Source organism: Rhodnius prolixus, unplaced genomic scaffold (genome assembly GCF_049639745.1).
Source record: "Rhodnius prolixus isolate KJV_2025 unplaced genomic scaffold, Rpr scaffold_3, whole genome shotgun sequence".
NCBI lineage: Eukaryota > Metazoa > Arthropoda > Insecta > Hemiptera > Reduviidae > Rhodnius > Rhodnius prolixus.
In genome coordinates, this window is record NW_027411603.1 from 52,128,214 (window position 1) to 52,150,983 (window position 22,770).

At 32.8% G+C, this 22,770-nt stretch overlaps 2 protein-coding genes across 2 annotated transcripts in view; one reads left to right on the forward strand and one right to left on the reverse strand.

The window, feature by feature from the left end:
* eag (potassium voltage-gated channel protein ether a go-go) overlaps window positions 1-22,770 on the reverse strand; it is a 364,129-nt gene that overhangs the window by 184,663 nt on the left and 156,696 nt on the right. The window lies entirely within an intron of this gene.
* On the forward strand, window positions 1,270-5,976 carry LOC141453532 (uncharacterized). Its single transcript, XM_074126891.1, has 4 exons — window positions 1,270-2,121; window positions 4,189-4,254; window positions 4,573-4,671; window positions 4,771-5,976. The coding sequence occupies exons 1-4, from the start codon at window positions 1,270-1,272 to the stop codon at window positions 4,822-4,824; spliced, it is 1,071 nt and encodes a 356-aa protein (XP_073982992.1). The 3' UTR covers window positions 4,825-5,976.

Below are 22,770 nucleotides of genomic sequence, written 5' to 3' on the forward strand. Positions count from 1 at the left end.
GTTGATTTTGAAATCAGTTTTATAGAGAAAAATTTCCTTATTATAATCTATTATTTTCCTAGTATTATTTCAACACTAGGAAAACAAATTCTAAGCAATGCTATACAAATTCTATGCAATTCTAACCACAGAACATACCCTGATAAGGTAACCCCCCCCCCTAAGGAATTTACAAGAACTCGTTCAATAAAGGAAGTAGTGGTCAAAGTCATCAAAACCACCGATGAGCGTACACATCCTAGCCGAAACAATTTAGGCAGAGTAAGAAGACTTTACCAAGATCTATAACCAAGAAACCTGAGTTCTAATCAATAAATTCTTTGATTTAATCCTGTCATAGCATGCATGTTTTGTTGTACCCCTGACCGGTTACGGACTTCCATCCATTTGCAGAGGTAGATTACTCAGTTTGATGAAGTCAGCAAATGTATTGTGAGACTTGCACCATGAGTGAAGACGAAATCTCTACACCAACCTGATTAATCCATAATCAAGGAAAGTCCGAAATCAGGTGAGGGAGACAATAAACGTGCGTTGCCACAATCAACGATATTATCAAGCACTGCCAACCTAACTACATTTTCAATAAAATCAAAGATTTGTATATCTGTTTATAGAGAGTTGAACTCTAAAACGGAACTCTTTTCTCTCCAGTGGGATTGTACTGTGTTCAACATAAGAAGATCTGATTACTTACCGGTTGTTGGTGTGTGTTCTGCGAAGACCTACGAACTCCCTCGGGAATGGGCAATGGGAATGGGTCACAATGTAATCTACCACTACCAAATAAACCACCCCCAGCTAGCCAAACACGCGGCTCGTGAGGTTAACGTGAGCCCAAATAACTATAATAAGATGGTAAATTGATAAATAATTTGAGTGCACGTACTTCTTCATTAAAAAACAATAGAAGAGATTATAGTCATGCGATGTTGAATTATATATTTGGTGTTAAAAAAGACTTGAAAATAGTAATGAATAATTAAATAGGAAAAATATTAGCGAATAATCGTGGAAAATAACCGTGGAAACCGATTTTCACTGATAAGAAATTGTTTTCACCAAATCAAGCACATGAACACATTTAGTTCATTGAATGTTGCGTATTTGTGAAAAGCTACAACTATTTGAGGCAGCCTTGCAATTCCCTCTAATAGTTGGATCCATTCCTTTTTGGGGTCTTGAGTGTTTGAACAGTGATTCCAGTGAGTGGAAGTAGGCGGTTAAAAAACTATCTAAGTGAATTTTTTCTTTCAATACAAATTCACCATGGAAACTAGAAAATCAGACAATATTTTCGGCAGTTATGTATTTTTTGTAACCAAAGTTATTGGTCTGTGGATTTATGATAAGAATATGGACATATCAAAGCGATTGTTAACTCTAGCTATTTTAATTCGTTTCATTGAAATTATATTTTCATTAATAAATATTATTAACATATTAAAAAATTTTGAAAATAATGGAAATCTCCGAACAATTGCTATATTGTTTTGTTTAGCAAAGTTATTATTTGTTTTATTGAATTTCTGTCATATAAATTCTGAATTCAGAGAGAAATCACTTTGGAAATATTTAGCTGTACAAAAGTTTAACAGAAATCATTTTAAACTAACCAAAATCACATTATACTTTGTAAATATCCTCTTTATACTACTATTAGGTGCTCTAGTTTTTGATGTAATAAAGAAATCTATTCCATGGTATTTGTTACCAGATAGGTTACTAACAATTCATTTTTATTGGACATTCGTAATAGTGATAATCCATTTTTGTACATGTCTACAAATATTGATTACATTAATGAAAGAGATAAATATAGAAATGGCGTCAATGGGCGATCAAATTCGAACAGCTGATTTGAGAAAAATTAAATTATTAACCAATCAACACAGCTGTTTGATTGACATTGCTGAAATTGTTAATAGAGCTTTTGGTTGGCAAAATATTATCATTTATTCAATATTATTCATTATAACCATTTCAAGCCTGTTTGGCTTTGTAAGGAGATTCACTAGTGATCTATTGATTGTGACCATTGCACGTCAAACTACAATTTTCTTCTTATCCTTTGGTTTAATAGTTGTCCCTGTATATTTATGTGAAGATTTTAAACAAGAGGTAAGTGATGATAAAAGGAACGTTTTGCAGGTTTTGACATGCATCATTTACAAAGTATTTTTCTGGATGATTTTTTTTTTTTAATTAATTCAATTTTTCAGCTTTTTATGCGCACTTCATTGTTTTTTTTTTTTTTTTTCAAAACCAATGCGACAGAAGCACATCGCCATTTTGTTTGGCAGTGTTCAACCACCCTTCTTCACCTGTTTGCACAAATAAGGGCCTTTCAAAGGGTCGCAATAAGGACTCGTATTAAGCACCTTCCCTCAGCCCTATTCTTTAGTTAAGTCTACTGGGCAAAATAAAGTAGTACTCTAACCAGGGCGGTCAGTCTCTGTGCGTCCATTATCACCCCCTGAGATCTGCCTCTATTACGAGGGTCGTTTGAAAAGTCCGTGCAAAAATAAAAACTACTTAATTTTTTGGGGTAAACCTTTTTTATTTTTCAACATAGTCTCCTTTTAGGCTTATACACTTCGTCCAACGCTGCTCTAGTTTGTTGATCCCTTCCGAATAATAGGATTTGTCCAAGTCTGAAAAATAGCCATTCGTTTCTGTAATCACCTACTCGTTTGAATAAAATCTTTTTCCCGCCAGCCATTTCTTCATATTGGGGAACAAATAGTAGTCCGAGGGAGCCAAGTTTGGAGAATAGGGAGGGATGTGAAACGAGTTGGAACCCTATTTCCATTAATTTTGCGACCACAACTGCTGAGGTGTGAGCTGGTGCGTTGTCGTGATGGAAAAGGACTTTTTTGTGGGCCAATCGTGGGCGTTTTTCTTGCAGCTCGGTTTTCAAACGGTCCAATAACGATGAATAATATGCACCTGTAATAGTTTTACCCTTTTCCAGATAGTCGATGAGGATTATTCCTTGCGAATCCCAAAAGACAGTCGCCATAATCTTTCCGGCCGAAGGAACGGTCTTCGCCTTTTTTGGCGCAGATTCCCCCTTGGTAACCCATTGTTTAGATTGTTACTTGGTCTCAGGAGTGTAGTGATGTATCCATGTTTCATCCACAGTGACGAAACGACGCTTAAAGTCCTGCGGATTCTTCTGGAACAGCTGCAAACCGTCCTAGCAACACTTCACACGATTTCGTTTTTGGTCAAGCGTGAGCAATCGCGGCACCCATCTTGCGGATAGCTTTGTCATGTCCAAATGTTGATGCAAAATATTCTGTACCCGTTCATTCGAGATGCCCACAGCACTAGCAATCTCACGCACCTTCACTCTTCTGTCATCCATCACCATATCATGGATTTTATCAATCATTTCTGGAGTAGTAACCTCAACAGGGCGTCCAGAACGTTCAGCGTCACTTGTGCCCATATGGCCACTCCGAAAATTTTGAAACCACTTATAAACTGTTCTAATCGAAGGTGCAGAGTCACCATAATGTTTATCAAGCTTCTCTTTAGTCTCCTGAGGCGTTTTGCCTTTCATAAAGTAGTGTTTAATCAACACACGAAATTCTTTTTCGTCCATTTTTTGAAAATCACTCGGCTTCCTCGATTCAAACGAATGCCAAACACAAAGAAATAGACCGATCTGGCTGAAACTTGGTGTGTGTTCTTCCAAGAGATGCTACTAACTAAACATAACCTCGATACGCGCCAGTAGTGCTATCTCTCTGACTTTGTACGGACTTTTCAAACGACACTCGTATTATTATTTTAAAAAATATTATTTTTTTACTAACAAATATTGATTACATTAATGAAAGAGATAAATACAGAAATGGCGTCAATGGCCGATCAAATGCGAACAGCTGATTTGAGAAAAATTAAATTATTAACCAATCACAGCTGTTTGATTGAAGAAGCTCTTAGAAAGAGAAAATCTAAGGGTCAGCAGCTAGATTCGAACCCGGGTCCTCCGCATAGGAATCGAATACGCTATCCGCATAGCTAATCCCTTTCCTTGTTGTTATTGTTATTACTATTATTATTAATTATTTATTGTTACTATTATTATAGTTTTATTATGTTGAGTTTTCTCTTATTTTCCAAGTAAAAGAAAATGGCAGAGACTGAAAATTATCTTATATAATTTTTTTTTTCCAGGTAAATCAATTTAATATGAAATTATTCTATTTTGTGAAAAGGCGATTTTCCGATGGTTTTCAAGATGTAAGTTTAATTGTTTAGCAAACAAATATCTGCGAAGTGACAAAAACCACTGTACCGATTTTCTATAAATGGGGGGGGGAACTGAAAGATCGATTTTGATCAATCGAAATTTCTTGTCATATCAATCGATATGATCAATCGATATGTCGCAATTTGTAAACATTTCACCAAATTAACCAAAAAAAAGAAACACCCTTAACCATATCACAAAATGACATGGTAATGAAAAATTGTCGAAATTAATTAATTGTACAATAATGATGAATGATAGCCTGATTAATTGGATGATCTGATCATTAATAAAAATTATTTTGTTAGAAATTACAGGATGAATTGCAGTTTTATACAATAATGAAGAGAAATATGAGTTTCACAGCTGGAGGTTGTATCAATCTAGGTTATCCATTAATATTATCGGTGATTATCCATTAGTTACCAATTATTTTTATTTAATGATGCAATCAAAAATGATTATGTTATTAATAACTGGATTTAACTCTTGTTTTTTATTTCCAGATAATTAACAGTGCTGCAACGTTTTTAGTCATTTTAATCCAATTTACCAACTAACGTTTTGTAACGTTATTTAACTTCCGCTTCATAAAACGCACAATCTGAGGACATTGTAGAAGGAACATGACCAATGAAGGACTTTTTTTTTTTTTTTTTTCTTTTAGGTGCATTTATTTTAATCGTCGAATTCTCGGATAGACGGCCACCAAAGTCTTATAACAGTAACTGTTTCTGATGTACGAGATCGTACATTAACTCTTTGCGGCTAGGTGGGTTAAAAACTGCCCAACCTTTTGCTTAGCTTTTTATGCATGGTGGGATATATTTTAACCCACCTCGAAAAGTTGAAGTTACTAATTAGTCATAGATAATTTGTTCATTTATTTTGCAACTCTATCCAGTATAATAAGCAAAAGAGATGAGAGATAAGGATAGCGCAAATACACATGCACGTATATACAATAAGTACATCCATACACGCGCACATGCATGTGGTGAGTGGAGTGAACGACGACCATCCAGTGATGGAAAAACGACCCCTCGTATATATGTAAACACCGTACGCAAACGGTTACTCTGGTTAATCTGTAATACAAGATATAACAATACCAATTAGTTGGTCGTATAATTATTATTTATTTATTATTTTTTTTTTATTCAAGTCTGCCGCCATTATTTGATGTCGTTGGCGCCAGGGGCTTCTCTCGTTACAGACAACACTGTACATCACCAGACAATGAACTGTAAAAAGCTCTTAGAAAGGAAAAAAAAAAAAAAATTCCAGCAGCTCGATTCGAACCCACGATCTCCGCGTATGAATCCAGCAGTAAGCTCTACCCAACAGAGCTGATCCCAACTCTTAGTTTTATTATCATTATTCCTCTAGTTATTTTATTGATTTAATGGTGCTGAGCTCCTTTGATTTATGTATGTAAATGGATTCCATCATCCATGATTGATGAAGGCCGACAAAAGTCATTATTTCTAAATTCTTTCTTTTGGGGTGTATAAAAAAATGGCGGAAGTTGAGAAAAAAAATAACCGCATTGTTATAAATTACATTTTTACTCCCCTAAAGTGATGGTTGTAGGCCAGTCAGTCTTGTGTTGCAAATGTTTTAATAAGGTAGTTTTAAGAATTAGAATTGTAAAATTTATTTATACTTCTAACAAGTTTGTAGCCGCAAAACTATATTTATTTGTTTTTCTTTTCAACTGACGATTGTAAAAATGAAATAAACAATAAATGAAAACTCTAATAATCGATTTATTGGAAAACATAAACACAAATTATTTTACAATGTAATATTCTCATTTAATATAGCATAATAAAAAAATATTAATTTTAAATACTGTTGCTAGGTAACAAAGTACCTGCAACAATAGTCTACATAAATAGTACCACTGATGGGCGCTTACTAAAAATACAATTTAATCATAAATTTAATCGATTAATCAGAATTTAATCGACGAAATTAATCGTATGACAATTTAATTAGTGAACTAAATTTCAAATTTAGTCGATTATCAAACTAATTTAATCACTCACTATATGACTTTTCAACTAATGGTTCGGACCACGTTTTGGCGAGGCCACCTTTCTCAGCATTGTTTCTCAGACTTGGACTTCACAAGCATACGATTCACTAAACTAAGATAGGTCATTTACACTCACATTTAACCATGTTGGTGATTCATTATATCTACATAGGACCATTTTCCTCACTTTTACGAGGGGTTAAATAAGGTTTTCTGAACTTCCTTGTTAGATATTTTAAGGTTTATTTTACCTTTAAGTATTTAATTATTAAATTTCTAACCAAACTTCCAAATTAGCAAAAAAGATTAATTTTAAACTGATCTAAATTAACCTTAACCCTCATACCACAAGATGCGGGTCGAATCCGACCCGAGGCGAAAACAAATTTCTATTGTTCCCCCCACAATTAACTCTTAGCGATTAGACTCCGTATACCCTTTCTGTGAGTCCTTAGGAAGAGGCCACACTGTTTCCGCCGATTCGGTAAGGGTCTCTCCGCTCTCTAGGTTTGTATTTCTTTCAGTAAGTCAGATTCTGGGTCGGATCCGACCCGACCTTGGTATTAACGTTATACGTTTTGTCCTGCACAAAAGTGGAACAAAAATGAAGATAGTTACTCTGGAGATGCACGTTCGACGTTTCTCAAGAATCTTGCGTTTGCCTTGACGCTTCCTCTAGAAGAAAAAAGACTGAAAAACGAGCGTTTTCCAAAGGATTTACTCCTTACGATTGGAAAATATGTCCTACTTGTTCCCACTGATAATGGCGAACAATCAAATGATTTTTTTCCTTAACAATGTGATAATTTTGTTACCACACCACTATTTTACTTTAATTTTCATTGAAGCTTTTTGTAAACTGTTTTGTTTTTATTGAGACAAAGTTCCTTTTTCAAGCTCATTTCTTCACTTATTAGTAATTCTAAATAGACTAATGCCTTAAAATTATACAATTTATTAAAAAAATTATACATTTTATATAGAAATAAATGTGTAATTTTGAGTTATATTTGAGTTTTTCACTGTAAGCAAGAAAATATAGTATCGGGTCGGATCCGACCCTACCTTAGTGTTCGTGTCAAGAAAATCCATCTTGTGGTTTGAGGGTTAAATGTCAGTTTGACTTGTAATTGTTTCTAAATTAATAGTTTCGTTGAGAGGGAATATGTTGCAACATTATTATTAAATCGAAGTTTTTTTGATGCAATTCTAAATTCAATTATATTCATAAATTATGGTAAGAAAAAGTCATGTGAGTGTTCATAGGAGATTCTTTTCAACAGAAAAAGTAAAGTAAAACTGCCGAAAACTAGAAAGGAAAATTGGGAATTTTTTTTTTTCGAATAATTTGTTGGTATTATTTCTCAATATTAACGTAAGATTAATGTTATTACTAATATCACAAAATAAGTTAATAAAATATGAGAAAATAATAAAAGATTTAGGAAAATAAGAGAAAGGTATTGAAGCACCATTGTTAGTACGCTTTGGGCTAGCCCATAACTGGTTTCCATTGGGCAGGGCGTGACTACACTAGAGGTGGGCATGACACGCCCACAGTCTGCAACCTTACTACACTGTGATTGGTCAATACTTTAAACTTGGTAATTTCAATGAAATAATTAATTTAAAATTTTTTTTCCAACATTTCTCCCATAGGTATTTGATAAACTTTCGAATCAAGCAAGAAAAAAAGTATCTCTTTAAAAATACGATAAATAATATCTTTATTGGAATAATACTTCATATTTTACACAATTATCGTTAACAGAAACAAAAAAGTTGAGAATCTGTATTCTTTAATCGTGAAATAGATAAAAGAGGAATGGGCTTATTCCGCCATTACATAAGCTGTAAGCTTACTTTACACTCCACCTGGTAATGAGCTCTAGTGACAATTTTTGTAAACATAAATGCAGTTTCTAGATTCACATTTAACAATGTTGATGACTCACTAGAGACTAGACTTATATAGGACCACCTTAAACTCATATTTAACCATGTTGGAGGCTCACTAGACTTATATAGGGACTATCTTTCTCTCATATTTAACCATTTTAACTACTCACTAGACTTTTGTAGGTCTATCATATACAAACATTGGACTTATTTTTTACCGCATCACATATAACTTATTTTTCAGTTTAAAATGTTAAGTATAAGGGTTGATTAAACGCCAAAAGCTACACAAATCAGCAAGTACCCAATATATCATTAATACTTCATTGATATCATTTTAGTAATTTTACTGCATTAATATTCATTGATATTTTTTAGAATTTATTAGATGTCACAGACCCTTATGCTGGCCATTTTCATCTACAAAATATTTGTTCAAGTAGCACACCATTTAACTTAGATTGATTGACTGTATTATTTATTATTAATCTAGCTTTATCGCAAATAATATAGATTTCTTCAATTAAAGTTTCAATCTAGGTGTTCTTCCCACAATGTTGTATATATGTAATAAAAAATAAATTAAATATGCATATTTTTAGGACAGTTAATTATTCCAGTATTTTACTATAAGTAAAATTACGGGGACTAAATTAAATTACAATTGAGAATTGAATAATTACTGGTGATTAATCTACTTGCTTCAACTGTGTGTTATTTGTGTTCACGAATATTTTGTTAAGACGACTTCAAGACTGAAATATTGTTTTAGATCCTCCGTGATTCAAATTTAAACAGTAGCCGACTCTAAATTTGTCTTTTTCTACTTTAACGTGCATGTGTATGTGACTACTCAGAATAAAGGGCACATTAAAGAGAAATCAGAAGAATAATTTGGAGTAGAGTTAAAATAAAGTACCTATTTATACGAAGATATAATGTACATTTTATCACAATTATAACAAAAAAATATTATGAATGAACTGGCCAGCATAAGGGTCTGTGACATCTAATAAATTCTAAAAAATATTAATGACAAGTTAATGCAGTAAAATTACTTAAATGATATCAATGAAGTATTAATGATATATTGGGTGCTTGCTGATTTGTGTACCTTTTGGCGTTTAATCAACCCTTATACTTAACATTTTAAACTGAAAGTTTTTGTTACGGAGATTTTTGTACCTTTTGGATAGATTGTCCTTTTTATCTATTTTGTAATGTTACATATCTGCTTTACAGATTTTTTTAAAATTTGGAATAAGCAATTCTATCATTATAACCTGATAAGGTGTTAAGTCGGAACCGTAACTACCACTGGAGAGATCTTTTTAAAAAATGATTATAGTTGCGGTCCCCAAACCATCCTCAATAACAATTATTTTGAAAAAGCGTTTTGAATAAAATAGGAAGGTATCTCTATGTAAATAGCAAAATTAAACTGCGATTTCAGTACTTCCTTTTAAGAGGAGTAAGAAAAATAAACTGCGAATACAGTACTTCTCCCTAAAAGGCAACGAGACAAAGAATATGAATCGAACGACAATCCATTGATGTAACACGGTTCACTCATTGATAATTTTGACGATTGTAGTACTTCCTCTTAGTAGGAGTAAGAGCATCATGGCACTTCACAGCCAGTAGAGAAGCTTTAACCGTTTCTTCGTGCTAAATTTTATCAAAATCGGACTAAGGGTTATAGAAATATTGGTAATAATAATTTTAGAAAGGGCCTTACTTGGGTGGGGCGAACTCCCCTCCTTATGAGGCACGGCGTCGAGACTTTTAAAGTGCAAATCTGTACAAAATTTCGATTCCAATGACGATTTCAAGTGTAAGAGCAGAATGTCGTTTTAATGCTACGTAGGGAAGCCATAACCCTACGATCCTACCAAATTTTATCAAAATCGGGCCAAGATTTACAGAGAAATTAGAAATAATAATTTTAGAGGGGGCCTTACATAAAGAGGGCTAACTCCTCTCCCATACGATGTACAGCGTTGAGACCCCCAAAAGGCACATCTTCATAAAATTCCGAATCGAATGACACCTCATTCATGAAAATCGGTTCGCGCGTTTAGGCGCTACGCAGTTTACAAAAAAGGTAACAAGAAGAACAAGAACATTTTTTGAAAAAGCCGTTTTTGCTCATTTTCGGCAACTTTTTTCTCAAAATCTATTAGATCTGGGTGGTTGCAAAAAAATTACAGTTATAAAGGAGGGTTTGCCCTTTATTTTAAAGAAAATTTGGGAATTTTATCTTTTATAGAAAACGAGAAAAAAATTGTCAAAGTTGGGTGTTTTTCAACGTTACGCTTTTTCGTGTAGTTTTTGACGAACCCGGACAGTTTTAATAATTGGCAGCACAATTACATTTATTGTAATTGTTGTACAATTTAGTTTGTAATTAAAAAATTATTCTTTATTTAATGCCTTAAATAGTAAGTAGCCCATCCTTAGAATCTTTCTTAGTAATAATCTAATATTCGGTTGTTGTAAAGTTTGCTGTAAGACTGTAGATTATTTAATCGAATAAGTGTACAGATATTTTTGGAAGAAAATAAATAGATTTTGTTTTGAGGTTATTAAATGGTGACCTATTTTATATCACAATTAGAGTTATTTTATTATCAATTAATTCCTAATAGCCAGTAATTATATTGTAAGTTAAACTGCGCATGACAAGTTATTATGGTATGGTGTCTACATTAATTTATTTATACTATCCTTACCACTGATTGGATTTGGTTTGGAGAAGGTGTGATCTAGAATTCCAATCACATAATAACTATTTTATTTTTTTTCTAATAATGAAAGTTTTCTTGAGTACATCATATCACATTTGTGAGGAAAAGTTAAGAAAAACTGAAGCAAAAAAGCTGCTATTTTCCATTTAATTGGAAAAATTCTAATACACTCAGCTTCCGCCCTCGTCCATGGATATTGGTTAGTTGGCCGTTATTATCCGTCCTGAACAATTAGGCGATTACTTTACTGATTTCTTGAGGTTCAAGGGAGAGAGTTAAAGGTGTTTCTCAAGAGTTTTACTCACAGCTTGTTGGTTTTTGAAACCATCTTTATGGAGAAAAATTTCCTTAATATAAACAATTATTTCAAAATATTCTAAGCAATGCACATAGCCAACGAATCCTAACTGAAATAACCACAGAACAAACCCAGATAAGGTACAAACCCCCCCTAAGAAATTTACAAGAACTCGTTCAATAAAGGAAGTAGTGGTCAAAGTCATCAAAACCACCGATGAGCGTACACATCCTAGCCGAAACAATTTAGGCAGAGTAAGAAGACTTTATTACCAAGATCTATAACCAAGAAACCTGAGTTCTAATCAATAATAAATTCTTTGATTTAATCCTGTCGTAGCATGCATGTTTTGTTGTACCCCTGACCAGTTACGGACTTCCATCCATTTGCAGATGTAGATTACTCAGTTTGACGTAGTCAGCAAATATATTGTGAGACCGGCACCAAAAGTGAAGACGAAATCTCTACACCAACCTGATTAATCCATAATCAACGAAAGTCCGACATCAGGTGAGGGAGACAATAAACGTGCGTTGCCACAATCAACGATATTATCAAGCACTGCCAACCTAACTACATTTTCAATAAAATCAAAGATTTGTATATCTGTTTATAGAGAGTTGAACTCTAAAACGGAACTCTTTTCTCTCCAGTGGGATTGTGCTGTGTTCAACATAAGAAGATCTGATTACTTACCGGTTTTTGGTGTGTGTGTACTGCGAAGACCTACGAACTCCCTCGGGAATGGGCAATGGGAATGGGTCACAATGTAATCTACCACTACCAAATAAACCACCCCCAGCTAGCCAAACACGCGGCTCGTGAGGTTAACGTGAGCCCAAATAACTATAATAAGATGGTAAATTGATAAATAATTTGAGTACACGTACTTCTTCATTAAAAAACAATTCAAGAGATTACAGTCATGCGATGTTGAATTATATATTTGGTGTTAAAAAAGACTTGAAAATAGTAATGAATAATTAAATAAGGGAAATATTAGGGAATAGTCGTGGTAAACAGATCTTCCCTGATAAGAAAGGGTTTTCACCAAATCAAGCTCATGAACACAGTTAGTTCATTGAATGTTGCGTATTTGTGAAAAGCTAGAACTATTTGAGGCAGCCTTGCAATTCCCTCTAATAGTTGGATCCATTTGTTTTTGGGGTCTTGATTGTTTGAACAGTGATTCCAGTGAGTGGAAGTAGGCGGTTAAAAAACTATCTAAGTGAATTTTTTCTTTCAATACAAATTCACCATGGAAACTAGAAAATCAGACAATATTTTCGGCTGTTATGTATTTTTTGTAACCAAAGTTATTGGTCTGTGGATTTATGATAAGAATATGGATGTATCAAAGCGATTGTTAACTCTAGCTATTTTAATTCGTTTCATTGAAATTATATTTTCATTAATAAATATTATTAACATATTAAAAAATGTTGAAAATAATGGGAATCTCCGAACAATTGCTATATTGTTTTGTTTAACAAAGTTATTATTTGTTTTATTGAATCTCTTTCATATAAATTCTGAATTCAGAGAGAAATCACTTTGGAAATATTTAGCTGTACAAAAGTTTAACAGAAATCATTTTAAACTAACCAAAATCACATTATACTTTGTAAATAGCCTCTTCATACTACTATTTGGTGCTCTAGTTTTTGCTGTTATAGTAGAGAAATCTATTCCATGGTATTTGTTACCAGATAAGTTACTAACAATTCATTTTTATTGGACATTCGTAATAGTGATAATCCATTTTTGTACATGTCTACAAATATTGATTACATTAATGAAAGAGATAAATACAGAAATGGCGTCAATGGGCGATCAAATTCGAACAGCTGATTTGAGAAAAATTAAATTATTAACCAATCAACACAGCTGTTTGATTGACATTGCTGAAATTGTTAATAGAGCTTTTGGTTGGCAAAATATTATCATTTATTCAATATTATTCATTATAACCATTTCAAGCATGTTTGGCTTTGTAAGGAGATTGACTAGTGATCTATTGATTGTGACCATTGTACTTAATGTAGTAACATTCTTCTTCTCCGTTGGATTAATAGTTGTCCCTGTATATTTATGTGAAGATTTTAAACAAGAGGTAAGTGATGATAAAAGGAAAGTTTTGCAGGTTTTGACATGCATCATTTACACAGTATTTTCTGGATGAATTTTTTTTTTTAATTCAATTTTTCAGCTTTTTATGCACGCTTCATTGTTTTGTTTTTACTCAACTTTCAATGGGTTCCCATTTTTTTTTTTTTTTTTTTTCAAAACCAATGCGACAGAAGCACTCTTCCGACTTGGCCAAGTGCTGATGTTATGGCTTCTAATAGTTCATTATGTTTAGAGCACCAATAAGCATAAATAAAGCAATTTTTAAGAAATTATGGTTTGCAGATTTCGACGTTAAAGATAGCTGACGTACGTACCATATAGTTCGAAGGAAAAGAAGCAATTGGTCTTTGATCATACTATTGTGCATGGTTTAAAGCACATTGGAAAAGTGGGGGAGACTCGAACATTGGACCCCTAATGCTTTGAACGTTCAACAATAATTTGCCACGTTTGAAAATTTGTTTCTTCAGCCCATTTTTTGGATTAATGATGACCAGCATCAACAACAAGAAAGACTGTACAGTGACCAGACTAAGTCCACCAAATTCTTCTTACAATGCTAAAGTCCCGTTAAAACCCATGGTTACCGGTATGCGGTAGTTGATGGCTGTTATCTTCCACTTCACATTTTAGAAAACCATCAGCTCAAATGGAAATCCAGAGAGGCATCAAGAAATCTAAAAAAAATATACCTGAAATGACGCTAACAAAAGCCGCCATTGGTCACCAGAATTAGCCATTTCAATGCCGTTCAACACGTTTCACAAATTATCGTCCAAAAATTGCCAACAAGTTACTCTAGTTATCCTGCCAACGGATTATCACCTTTACAAGCCTCTGAATAACGTTCTTGCATGGTTGAACCTGAATGTTGGTAGAATTCCTTGCAACGCGAGAGCCCAGTTTTTCCACATTGATAGAATAAATCGACTTAATTCCTGTTAATAAAAGCTGTGCTGACGCTAATCGTGCTCATTTCAAATAAATTGAACTATTATTTAAGTTACACTATTATAAGTAGGGAACGGATTCGTATGTATTTACATATTTTTTTCTAGGCAATTTACAGACGTTTTTCAACTAGAAGTATTCATACTGACACTTTTTAAGCCGTTTGAGTCTACTTTTATTTCACATATTTCCACATATTTGGATGTTATCGCATATTTATACATATTTGATTAAAATAAATAAATATTTCTACATATTTAATCAAAATATGTACATATTTTTTCATATTTTTCATTTTGGGCATATTTTCATAATTGGGAGGTGGTTGACAGGAACTGTGAACCACAGACAGTAGGGCTGTGAATCACAGTGGGTACAATGGTTATTGTAATTTACACAGAATGCTGCTAAACAGTGACGGGCACTTGTTAGTTCTTTGAAGTTGTCTGAAGTTGTCTGTTCTTTCAGCTCGTTCGTTGAAGTGTCCAATTCATTTCGTTCGGTCACTTAGTGTATTCTTTTTTGGGTGAAATGCCACGAACATCGGCCTCAAACAAACAACTGGTTGCTAAATATCTTCGCAAGTTTCCAGCAGAACTTTTTCCTGGGAGTAAGGGAGATCTGATCAGATCAAAACTGGTAGAAGTACTGAGCAAGAACAAAGGGTGGGAGACCATCTGCCAGATTTCTGATATTATCAGTGGAACAGAAGTCATCTCAGAACATCGTGTACCCTTTACAACCAAAGGGTAAAGTCTTCTTTCAGCAAGGCACCTATAACATCTGTAGATGTTGAACGATCTTTTAGTCGTTACAAGTCCATCTTACGCCCAGATCGCCGTCACTTTACGTTCCAACATTTGAAATTTCATGTGGTTGCAAACAATTTCGAAGAGTGAAGTTTTCAAAATTGAAAATTTAACACATCTTTTTATAAATAGTAAAAATGTTCTTTGTTGTATAAATCATTATAACTTGTAAAAACAAATTATTTTGTTCCTAATAAATTATTATAAATTGTAAAAATGTTCTTTTCTTGTATAAATAATTATAACTTGCCCCCCCCCAAAAAAAAATCCATTTTCATAAAAAAAAAATGTCCATTTTACTTAAATATTCCAGAAAATATTTTAAGAAAATCACATATTTTCCACATAATTGACGAAAATAAATGCATATTTTAATTAAATATTTGGCATTTTTAAATACATAAAAATCCGTTCCTTAATTATAAGGTATACCGCATAACACGCCTTAGCCTTATATCCTAATTCAGTTTTATTGTAATTATATTATTTTTTTACTAACAAATATTGATTACATTAATGAAAGAGATAAATACAGAAATGGCGTCAACGGCCGATCAAATGCGAACAGCTGATTTGAGAAAAATTAAATTATTAACCAATCACAGCTGTTTGATTGAAGAAGCTCTTAGAAAGAGAAAATCTAAGGGTCAGCAGCTAGATTCGAACCCGGGTCCTCCGCATGGGAATCGAATACGCTATCCGCGTAGCTAATCCCTTTCCTTGTTGTTATTGTTATTACTACTATTATTAATTATTTATTGTTACTATTATTATAGTTTTATTATGTTGAGTTTTCTCTTATTTTCCAAGTAAAAGAAAATGGCAGAGACTGAAAATTATTTTTTTTTTCCAGGTAAATCAATTTAATATGAAATTATTCTATTTTGTGAAAAGGCGATTTTCCGATGGCTTTCAAGATGTAAGTTTAATTGTTTAGCAAACAAATATCTGCGAAGTGGCAAAAACCACTGTACCGATTTTCTATAAATTGGGGGGGAACTGAAAGATCGATTTTGATCAATCGAAATTTCTTGTCATATCAATCGATATGATCAATCGATATGTCGCAATTTGTAAACATTTCACCAAATTAACCAAAAAAAAAGAAACACCCTTAACCATATCACAAAATGACATGGTAATGAAAAATTGTCGAAATTAATTAATTGTACAATAATGATGAATGATAGCCTGATTAATTGGATGATCTGATCATTAATAAAAATTACAGGATGAATTGCAGTTTTATACAATAATGAAGAGAAATATGAGTTTCACAGCTGGAGGTTGTATCAATCTAGGTTATCCATTAATATTATCGGTGATTATCCATTAGTTACCAATTATTTTTATTTAAAGATGCAATCAAAAATGATTATGTTATTAATAACCGGATTTAACTCTTGTTTTTTATTTCCAGATAATTAACAGTGCTGCAACGTTTTTAGTCATTTTAATCCAATTTACCGACTAACGTTTTGTAACGTTATTTAACTTCCGCTTCATGAAACGCACAATCTGAGGACATTGTAGAAGGAACATGACCAATGAAGGACTTTCTTTTTTTTTTTTTTCTTTTAGGTGCATTTATTTTAATCGTCGAATTCTCAGATAGACGGCCACCAAAGTCTTATAACAGTAACTGTTTCTGATGTACGAGATCGTACATTAACTCTTTGCGGCTAGGTGGGTTAAAAACTGCCCAACCTTTTGCTTAGCTTTTTATGCATGGTGGGATATATTTTAACCCACCTCGAAAAGTTGAAGTTACTAATTAGTCATAGATAATTTGTTCATTTATTTTGCAACTCTATCCAGTATAATAAGCAAAAGAGATGGGAGATAAGGATAGCGCAAATACACATGCACGTATATACAATAAGTACATCCATACACGCGCACATGCATGTGGTGAGTGGAGTGAACGACGACCATCCAGTGATGGAAAAACGACCCCTCGTATATATGTAAACACCGTACGCAAACGGTTACTCTGGTTAATCTGTAATACAAGATATAACAATACCAATTAGTTGGTCGTATAATTATTATTTATTTATTATTTTTTTTTTATTCAAGTCTGCCGCCATTATTTGATGTCGTTGGCGCCAGGGGCTTCTCTCGTTACAGACAACACTGTACATCACCAGACAATGAACTGTAAAAAGCTCTTAGAAAGGAAAAAAAAAAAAAAAATTCCAGCAGCTGGATTCGAACCCACGATCTCCGCGTATGAATCCAGCAGTAAGCTCTAACCAACTGAGCTGATCCCAACTCTTAGTTTTATTATCATTATTCCTCTAGTTATTTTGTTGATTTAAACAATTTAATGGTGCTGAGCTCCTTTGATTTATGTATGTAAATGGATTCCATCATCCATGATTGATGAAGGCCGACAAGAGCCATTATTTCTAAATTCTTTTTTTTTGGGGGGGGGGGGGTATAAAAAATGGCGGAAGTTGAGAAAAAAAAAAACAACCGCATTGTTATAAATTACATTTTTACTCCCCTAAAGTGATGGTTTTAGGCCAGTCAGTCTTGTGTTGCAAATGTTTTAATAAGGTAGTTTTAAGAATTAGAATTGTTAAATTTATTTATACTTCTAACAAGTTTGTAGCCGCAAAACTATATTTATTTGCTTTTCTTTTCAACTGACGATTGTAAAAATGAAATAAACAATAAATGAAAACTCTAATAATCGATTTATTGGAAAACATAAACACAAATTATTTTACAATGTAATATTCTCATTTAATATAGCATAATAAAAAAATATTAATTTTAAATACTGTTGCTAGGTAACAAAGTACCTGCAACAATAGTCTACATAAATAGTACCACTGATGGGCACTTACTAAAAATACAATTTAATCATAAATTTAATCGATTAATCAGAATTTAATCGACAAAATTAATCGTATGACAATTTAATTAGTGAACTAAATTTCAAATTTAGTCGATTATCCAACTAATTTAATCACTCACTATATGACTTTTCAACTAATGGTTCGGACCACGTTTTGGCGAGGCCACCTTTCTCAGAATTTTTTCTCAGACTTGGACTTCACAAGCATACGATTCACTAAACTAAGATAGGTCATTTACACTCACATTTAACCATGTTGGTGATTCATTATATCTACATAGGACCATTTTCCTCACTTTTACGAGGGGTTAAATAAGGTTTTCTGAACTTCCTTGTTAGATATTTTAAGGTTTATTTTACCTTTAAGTATTTAATTATTAAATTTCTAACCAAACTTCCAAATTAGCAAAAAGGATTAATTTTAAACTGATCTAAATTAACCTTAACCCTCATACCACAAGATGCGGGTCGAATCCGACCCGAGGCGAAAACAAATTTCTATTGTTCCCCCCACAATTAACTCTTAGCGATTAGACTCGGTATACCCTTTCTGTGAGTCCTTAGGAAGAGGCCACACTGTTTCCGCCGATTCGGTAAGGGTCTCTCCGCTCTCTAGGTTTGTATTTCTTTCAGTAAGTCAGATTCTGGGTCGGATCCGACCCGACCTTGGTATTAACGTTATACGTTTTGTCCTGCACAAGTGGAACAAAAATGAAGAAAGTTACTCTGGAAATGCACGTTCGACGTTTCTCAAGAATCTTGCGTTTGCCTTGACGCTTCCTCTAGAAGAAAAAAGACTGAAAAACGAGCGTTTTCCAAAGGAATTACTTTTTACGATTGGAAAATATGTCCTACTTGTTCCCACTGATAATGGACAACAATCAAATGATTTTTTTCCTTAACAATGTGATAATTTTGTTACCACACCACTATTTAACTTTAATTTTCATTCAACCTTTTTGTAAACTGTTTTGTTTTTATTGAGACAAATTTCCTTTTTCAAGCTCATTTCTTCACTTATTAGTCAATTCTAAATAGACTAATGCCTTAAAATTATACAATTTATTAAAAAAATTATACATTTTATATAGAAATAAATGTGTTATTTTGAGTTATATTTGAGTTTTTCACTGTAAGCAAGAAAATATAGTATCGGGTCGGATCCGACCCTACCTTAGTGTTCGTGTCAAGAAAATCCATCTTGTGGTTTGAGGGTTAAATGTCAGTTTGACTTGTAATTGTTTCTAAATTAATAGTTTCGTTGAGAGGGAATATGTTGCATCATTATTATTAAATCGAAGTTTTTTTGATGCAATTCTAAATTCAATTATATTCATAAATTATGGTAAGAAAAAGTCATGTGAGTGTTCATAGGAGATTTTTTCCAACAGAAACAGTAAAGTAAAACTGCCGAAAACTAGAAAGGAAAATTGGGATTTTTTTTTTTCGAATAATTTGTTGGTATTATTTCTCAATATTAACGTAAGATTAATGTTATTACTAATATCACAAAATAAGTTAATAAAATATGAGAAAATAATAAAAGATTTAGGAAAATAAGTGAAAGGTATTGAAGCACCATTGTTAGTACGCTTTGGGCTAGCCCATAACTGGTTTCCATTGGGCAGGGCGTGACTACACTAGAGGTGGGCATGACACGCCCACAGTCTGCAAGCTTACTACACTGTGATTGGTCAATACTTTAAAGTTGGTAATTTCAATGAAACAATTAATTTAAAATTTTTTTTCCAACATTTCTCCCATAGGTATTTGATAAACTTTCGAATCAAGCAAGAAAAAAAGTATCTCTTTAAAAATACGATAAATAATATCTTTATTGGAATAATACTTCATATTTTACACAATTATCGTTAACAGAAACAAAAAAGTTGAGAATCTGTATTCTTTAATCGTGAAATAGATAAAAGAGGAATGGGCTTAGTCCATTGACTTGTAAGCCGCCATTACATAAGCTGTAAGCTTACTTTACACTCCACCTGGTAATGAGCTCTAGTGACAATTTTTGTAAACATAAATAAAGTTTCTAGATTCACATTTAACAATGTTGATGACTCACTAGAGACTAGACTTATATAGGACCACCTTAAACTCATATTTAACCATGTTGGAGGCTCACTAGACTTATATAGGGACTATCTTTCTCTCATATTTAACCATTTTAACTACTCACTAGACTTTTGTAGGTCTACCATATACAAACATTGAACTTATTTTTTACCGCATCACATGTAACTTATTTATAAGCAGAAAAACCTAAAGTCCCAACCTATTCTTAATGTTTTACAAATTATGTGTTTTACCTTATGTTAATTATAACTTGTTATCTATTTATTATAAAGTTAGTCTATGAATAGTTGATGAACTAATGTATGGCCCCCTCCCTTGTAGCCTAGAAGCAGTATATAATGACACACGGAAGATAAACAAAGCTCTGCTAATATCACCTGCATAATGACGTAGCTAAATATATATATATGCTGTATGCATCAGTTTCTAATTAATTAACCCATTACCCAGTGGAGAAGCTTTTGAATGGGATAACCTATATTAGTCCAGTAAGCAGATTCGTCTATCTGCTCATAAACTTTATGCATAATCATTTCCCCAAAGTAGCATTTATATTCAATTCATTTTTCAATAATAGTGTATTATTTATGCTTTTCTATTTGAATTTATTTGTATTAAATAAAACACATACATACACACAATGCTTTATCTTACAATTTCTTAAGTTTTCTTTCAGTTACGAGTTTTAATTTCTTTTAATGCTCCTGAGAAAGACATACTGCAGATCTACTTTTCAAGGGGATTGTTTTGAGGTTCCTGAACATGGAGAAGTGGTTTAACATAATTGGTCTGCCTTTTAGTGTATCATCTGTCCAGTATCCACCGTCCAAAACTAGTCAGTGATACGGACGAACATTACAACGAATAACATCAAAGGTAAAGTTAAATTTGCTACCAGAATTCCGAGTACGAAAATAATTCCTAACTAGAAAGTAGAAACTGGATACTTCCATTTAAATTAATGAATTTTCAATTTCTAAGGGATTTTTTTTCTTCTTGGGGAATTCCTGCTAGGACTGGATCGATCACATACACGTCGACCAATAACTTACATATGTTAAGAAAATTCGTTTCAGGTAAGTTCTGATGAAGGTTAGGATAATTACCGTGTAATGGGTCTCAAGAAAAGTTTTATATTCTGGATAATTTTATTGAGAGTTAAAAAAGAAGTTTATTAATTTAGAAATTTGAAAAAGTGTGTAACTCAGTACTTTGAGAATTGTAGTAAAAGAAAAAGTTATGTGAGTGGTTAATACCAAATTTTATTTTCTCAAATGCTTATTTTAAACAGCTGATTTGAATATTTAATCAATGCAAAGTTTGTTAATACATACTGCGCTGCCTCAATTACAAGCAAAATTAACAAATCAAATGAAAAATCAAGCGTAGCGGCTGACAAACACAAACACTATCACAAAATAACACAAAAAAAAAATCAACAGACACAAGTGTTTAAATCATGTAAGCTAGTTGTTCTTAAGTAAATACGAATTTATTGCATAAAACATAAATACAATAAACAAAACATGATTATGCACTGTTTTCTTGATTGAAAAATCGAAGGTTTTGCAAATTTTATTAACGATTTAGTTTGCTCAAAACACCAAACAATATAATAAACACTGAGGGCAAACCACTAACTAGGCGTCGCGTGACAAATATTTTAGCTCGTGTATCTTTTAGACAACCAAATTATAATGTTTCGGTTAAGGCGTCTATTTCAACTGGGACCGTTTAAACTATGCTTTGATATTGCCAAAAAAAAAGAATACTAAAAATGAATATAGTTAGGTTAGGTGTTACAGACTGGTCGTACGATTAATGGACACTAAGATAATTTAATGTTTGTTTTTATAGAAAGATTAGCGACATGTTTTGGCAAAAAGTTCAAAGATATTGTTAGAGAATGAGAATAAACACGAAACACACAATATGTGCCGTTACTAAATGAAGCAGGCGAATCCCACTCAACCAACAACGACAATTATACCAACTTATGGCGCAGTGAATTAATTTCCCTGTTCGGGGAACACTCCGGTAGTGAATTGAAAAAAAGCTCCGGACGGCCAAGATATTATCGTGCCTTATAAATTAAAAGAAATAAAATACAAAAAATCCTATCGCCACTTTAAAAAAAAAAAAAAAAAAAAAAAAAATTGACACCATCAACGGTGAGGGGGGGGCTACGGACTCTTAACGAAACGCAGGTTATCTAATACTTCAGCTAAAATATCGTATCATAAACTTACACACATCTCAGTTAGATTCTCTAATCAACATCTGTAGATGGTGCTCCACTTCTTTCATTATTTTTTATGGGCTCCTGTCTGATGTTTGAAAAAACGAATACTATTTTTTTAAAAAAAATACCTTTTCTCCTTTATTAACAAACGTTTTTACAGTTTCTTAGACGTTACCGAAAATTTCACGCTAATCGATGAAACCTTTTAAGCTAAAAATTCGCCAGTTTTTGAGATATTTTGCTCGCACTCAGACACACGCAAATATTAAATTCAGATTTCAATTAGTTCTGGGCCAATCAGCGGAAATAACAAATTTCGTGTAAAAGAAAAACTGTTAATAATTATGTTGAGAGGAGATTTTGGTTTTTCAGTAAAAAACGACATTCCTCGCCAGAACTGCTAGCAAAAAATTGGTACTATCAATAAAATTGATG

What these genes read in the sequence shown, in the direction of transcription:
- LOC141453532 (XM_074126891.1), top strand. Translation starts at nt 1,270, where the DNA reads ATGGAAACTAGAAAATCAGACAATATTTTCGGCAGTTATGTATTTTTT. An exon ending in TTTCCGATGGTTTTCAAGAT is followed by an intron (nt 4,255 to 4,572) that starts GTAAGTTTAATT and finishes TTATTTTGTTAG; the next exon opens with AAATTACAGGATGAATTGCA. An exon ending in GTTATCCATTAATATTATCG is followed by an intron (nt 4,672 to 4,770) that starts GTGATTATCCAT and finishes TTTTATTTCCAG; the next exon opens with ATAATTAACAGTGCTGCAAC.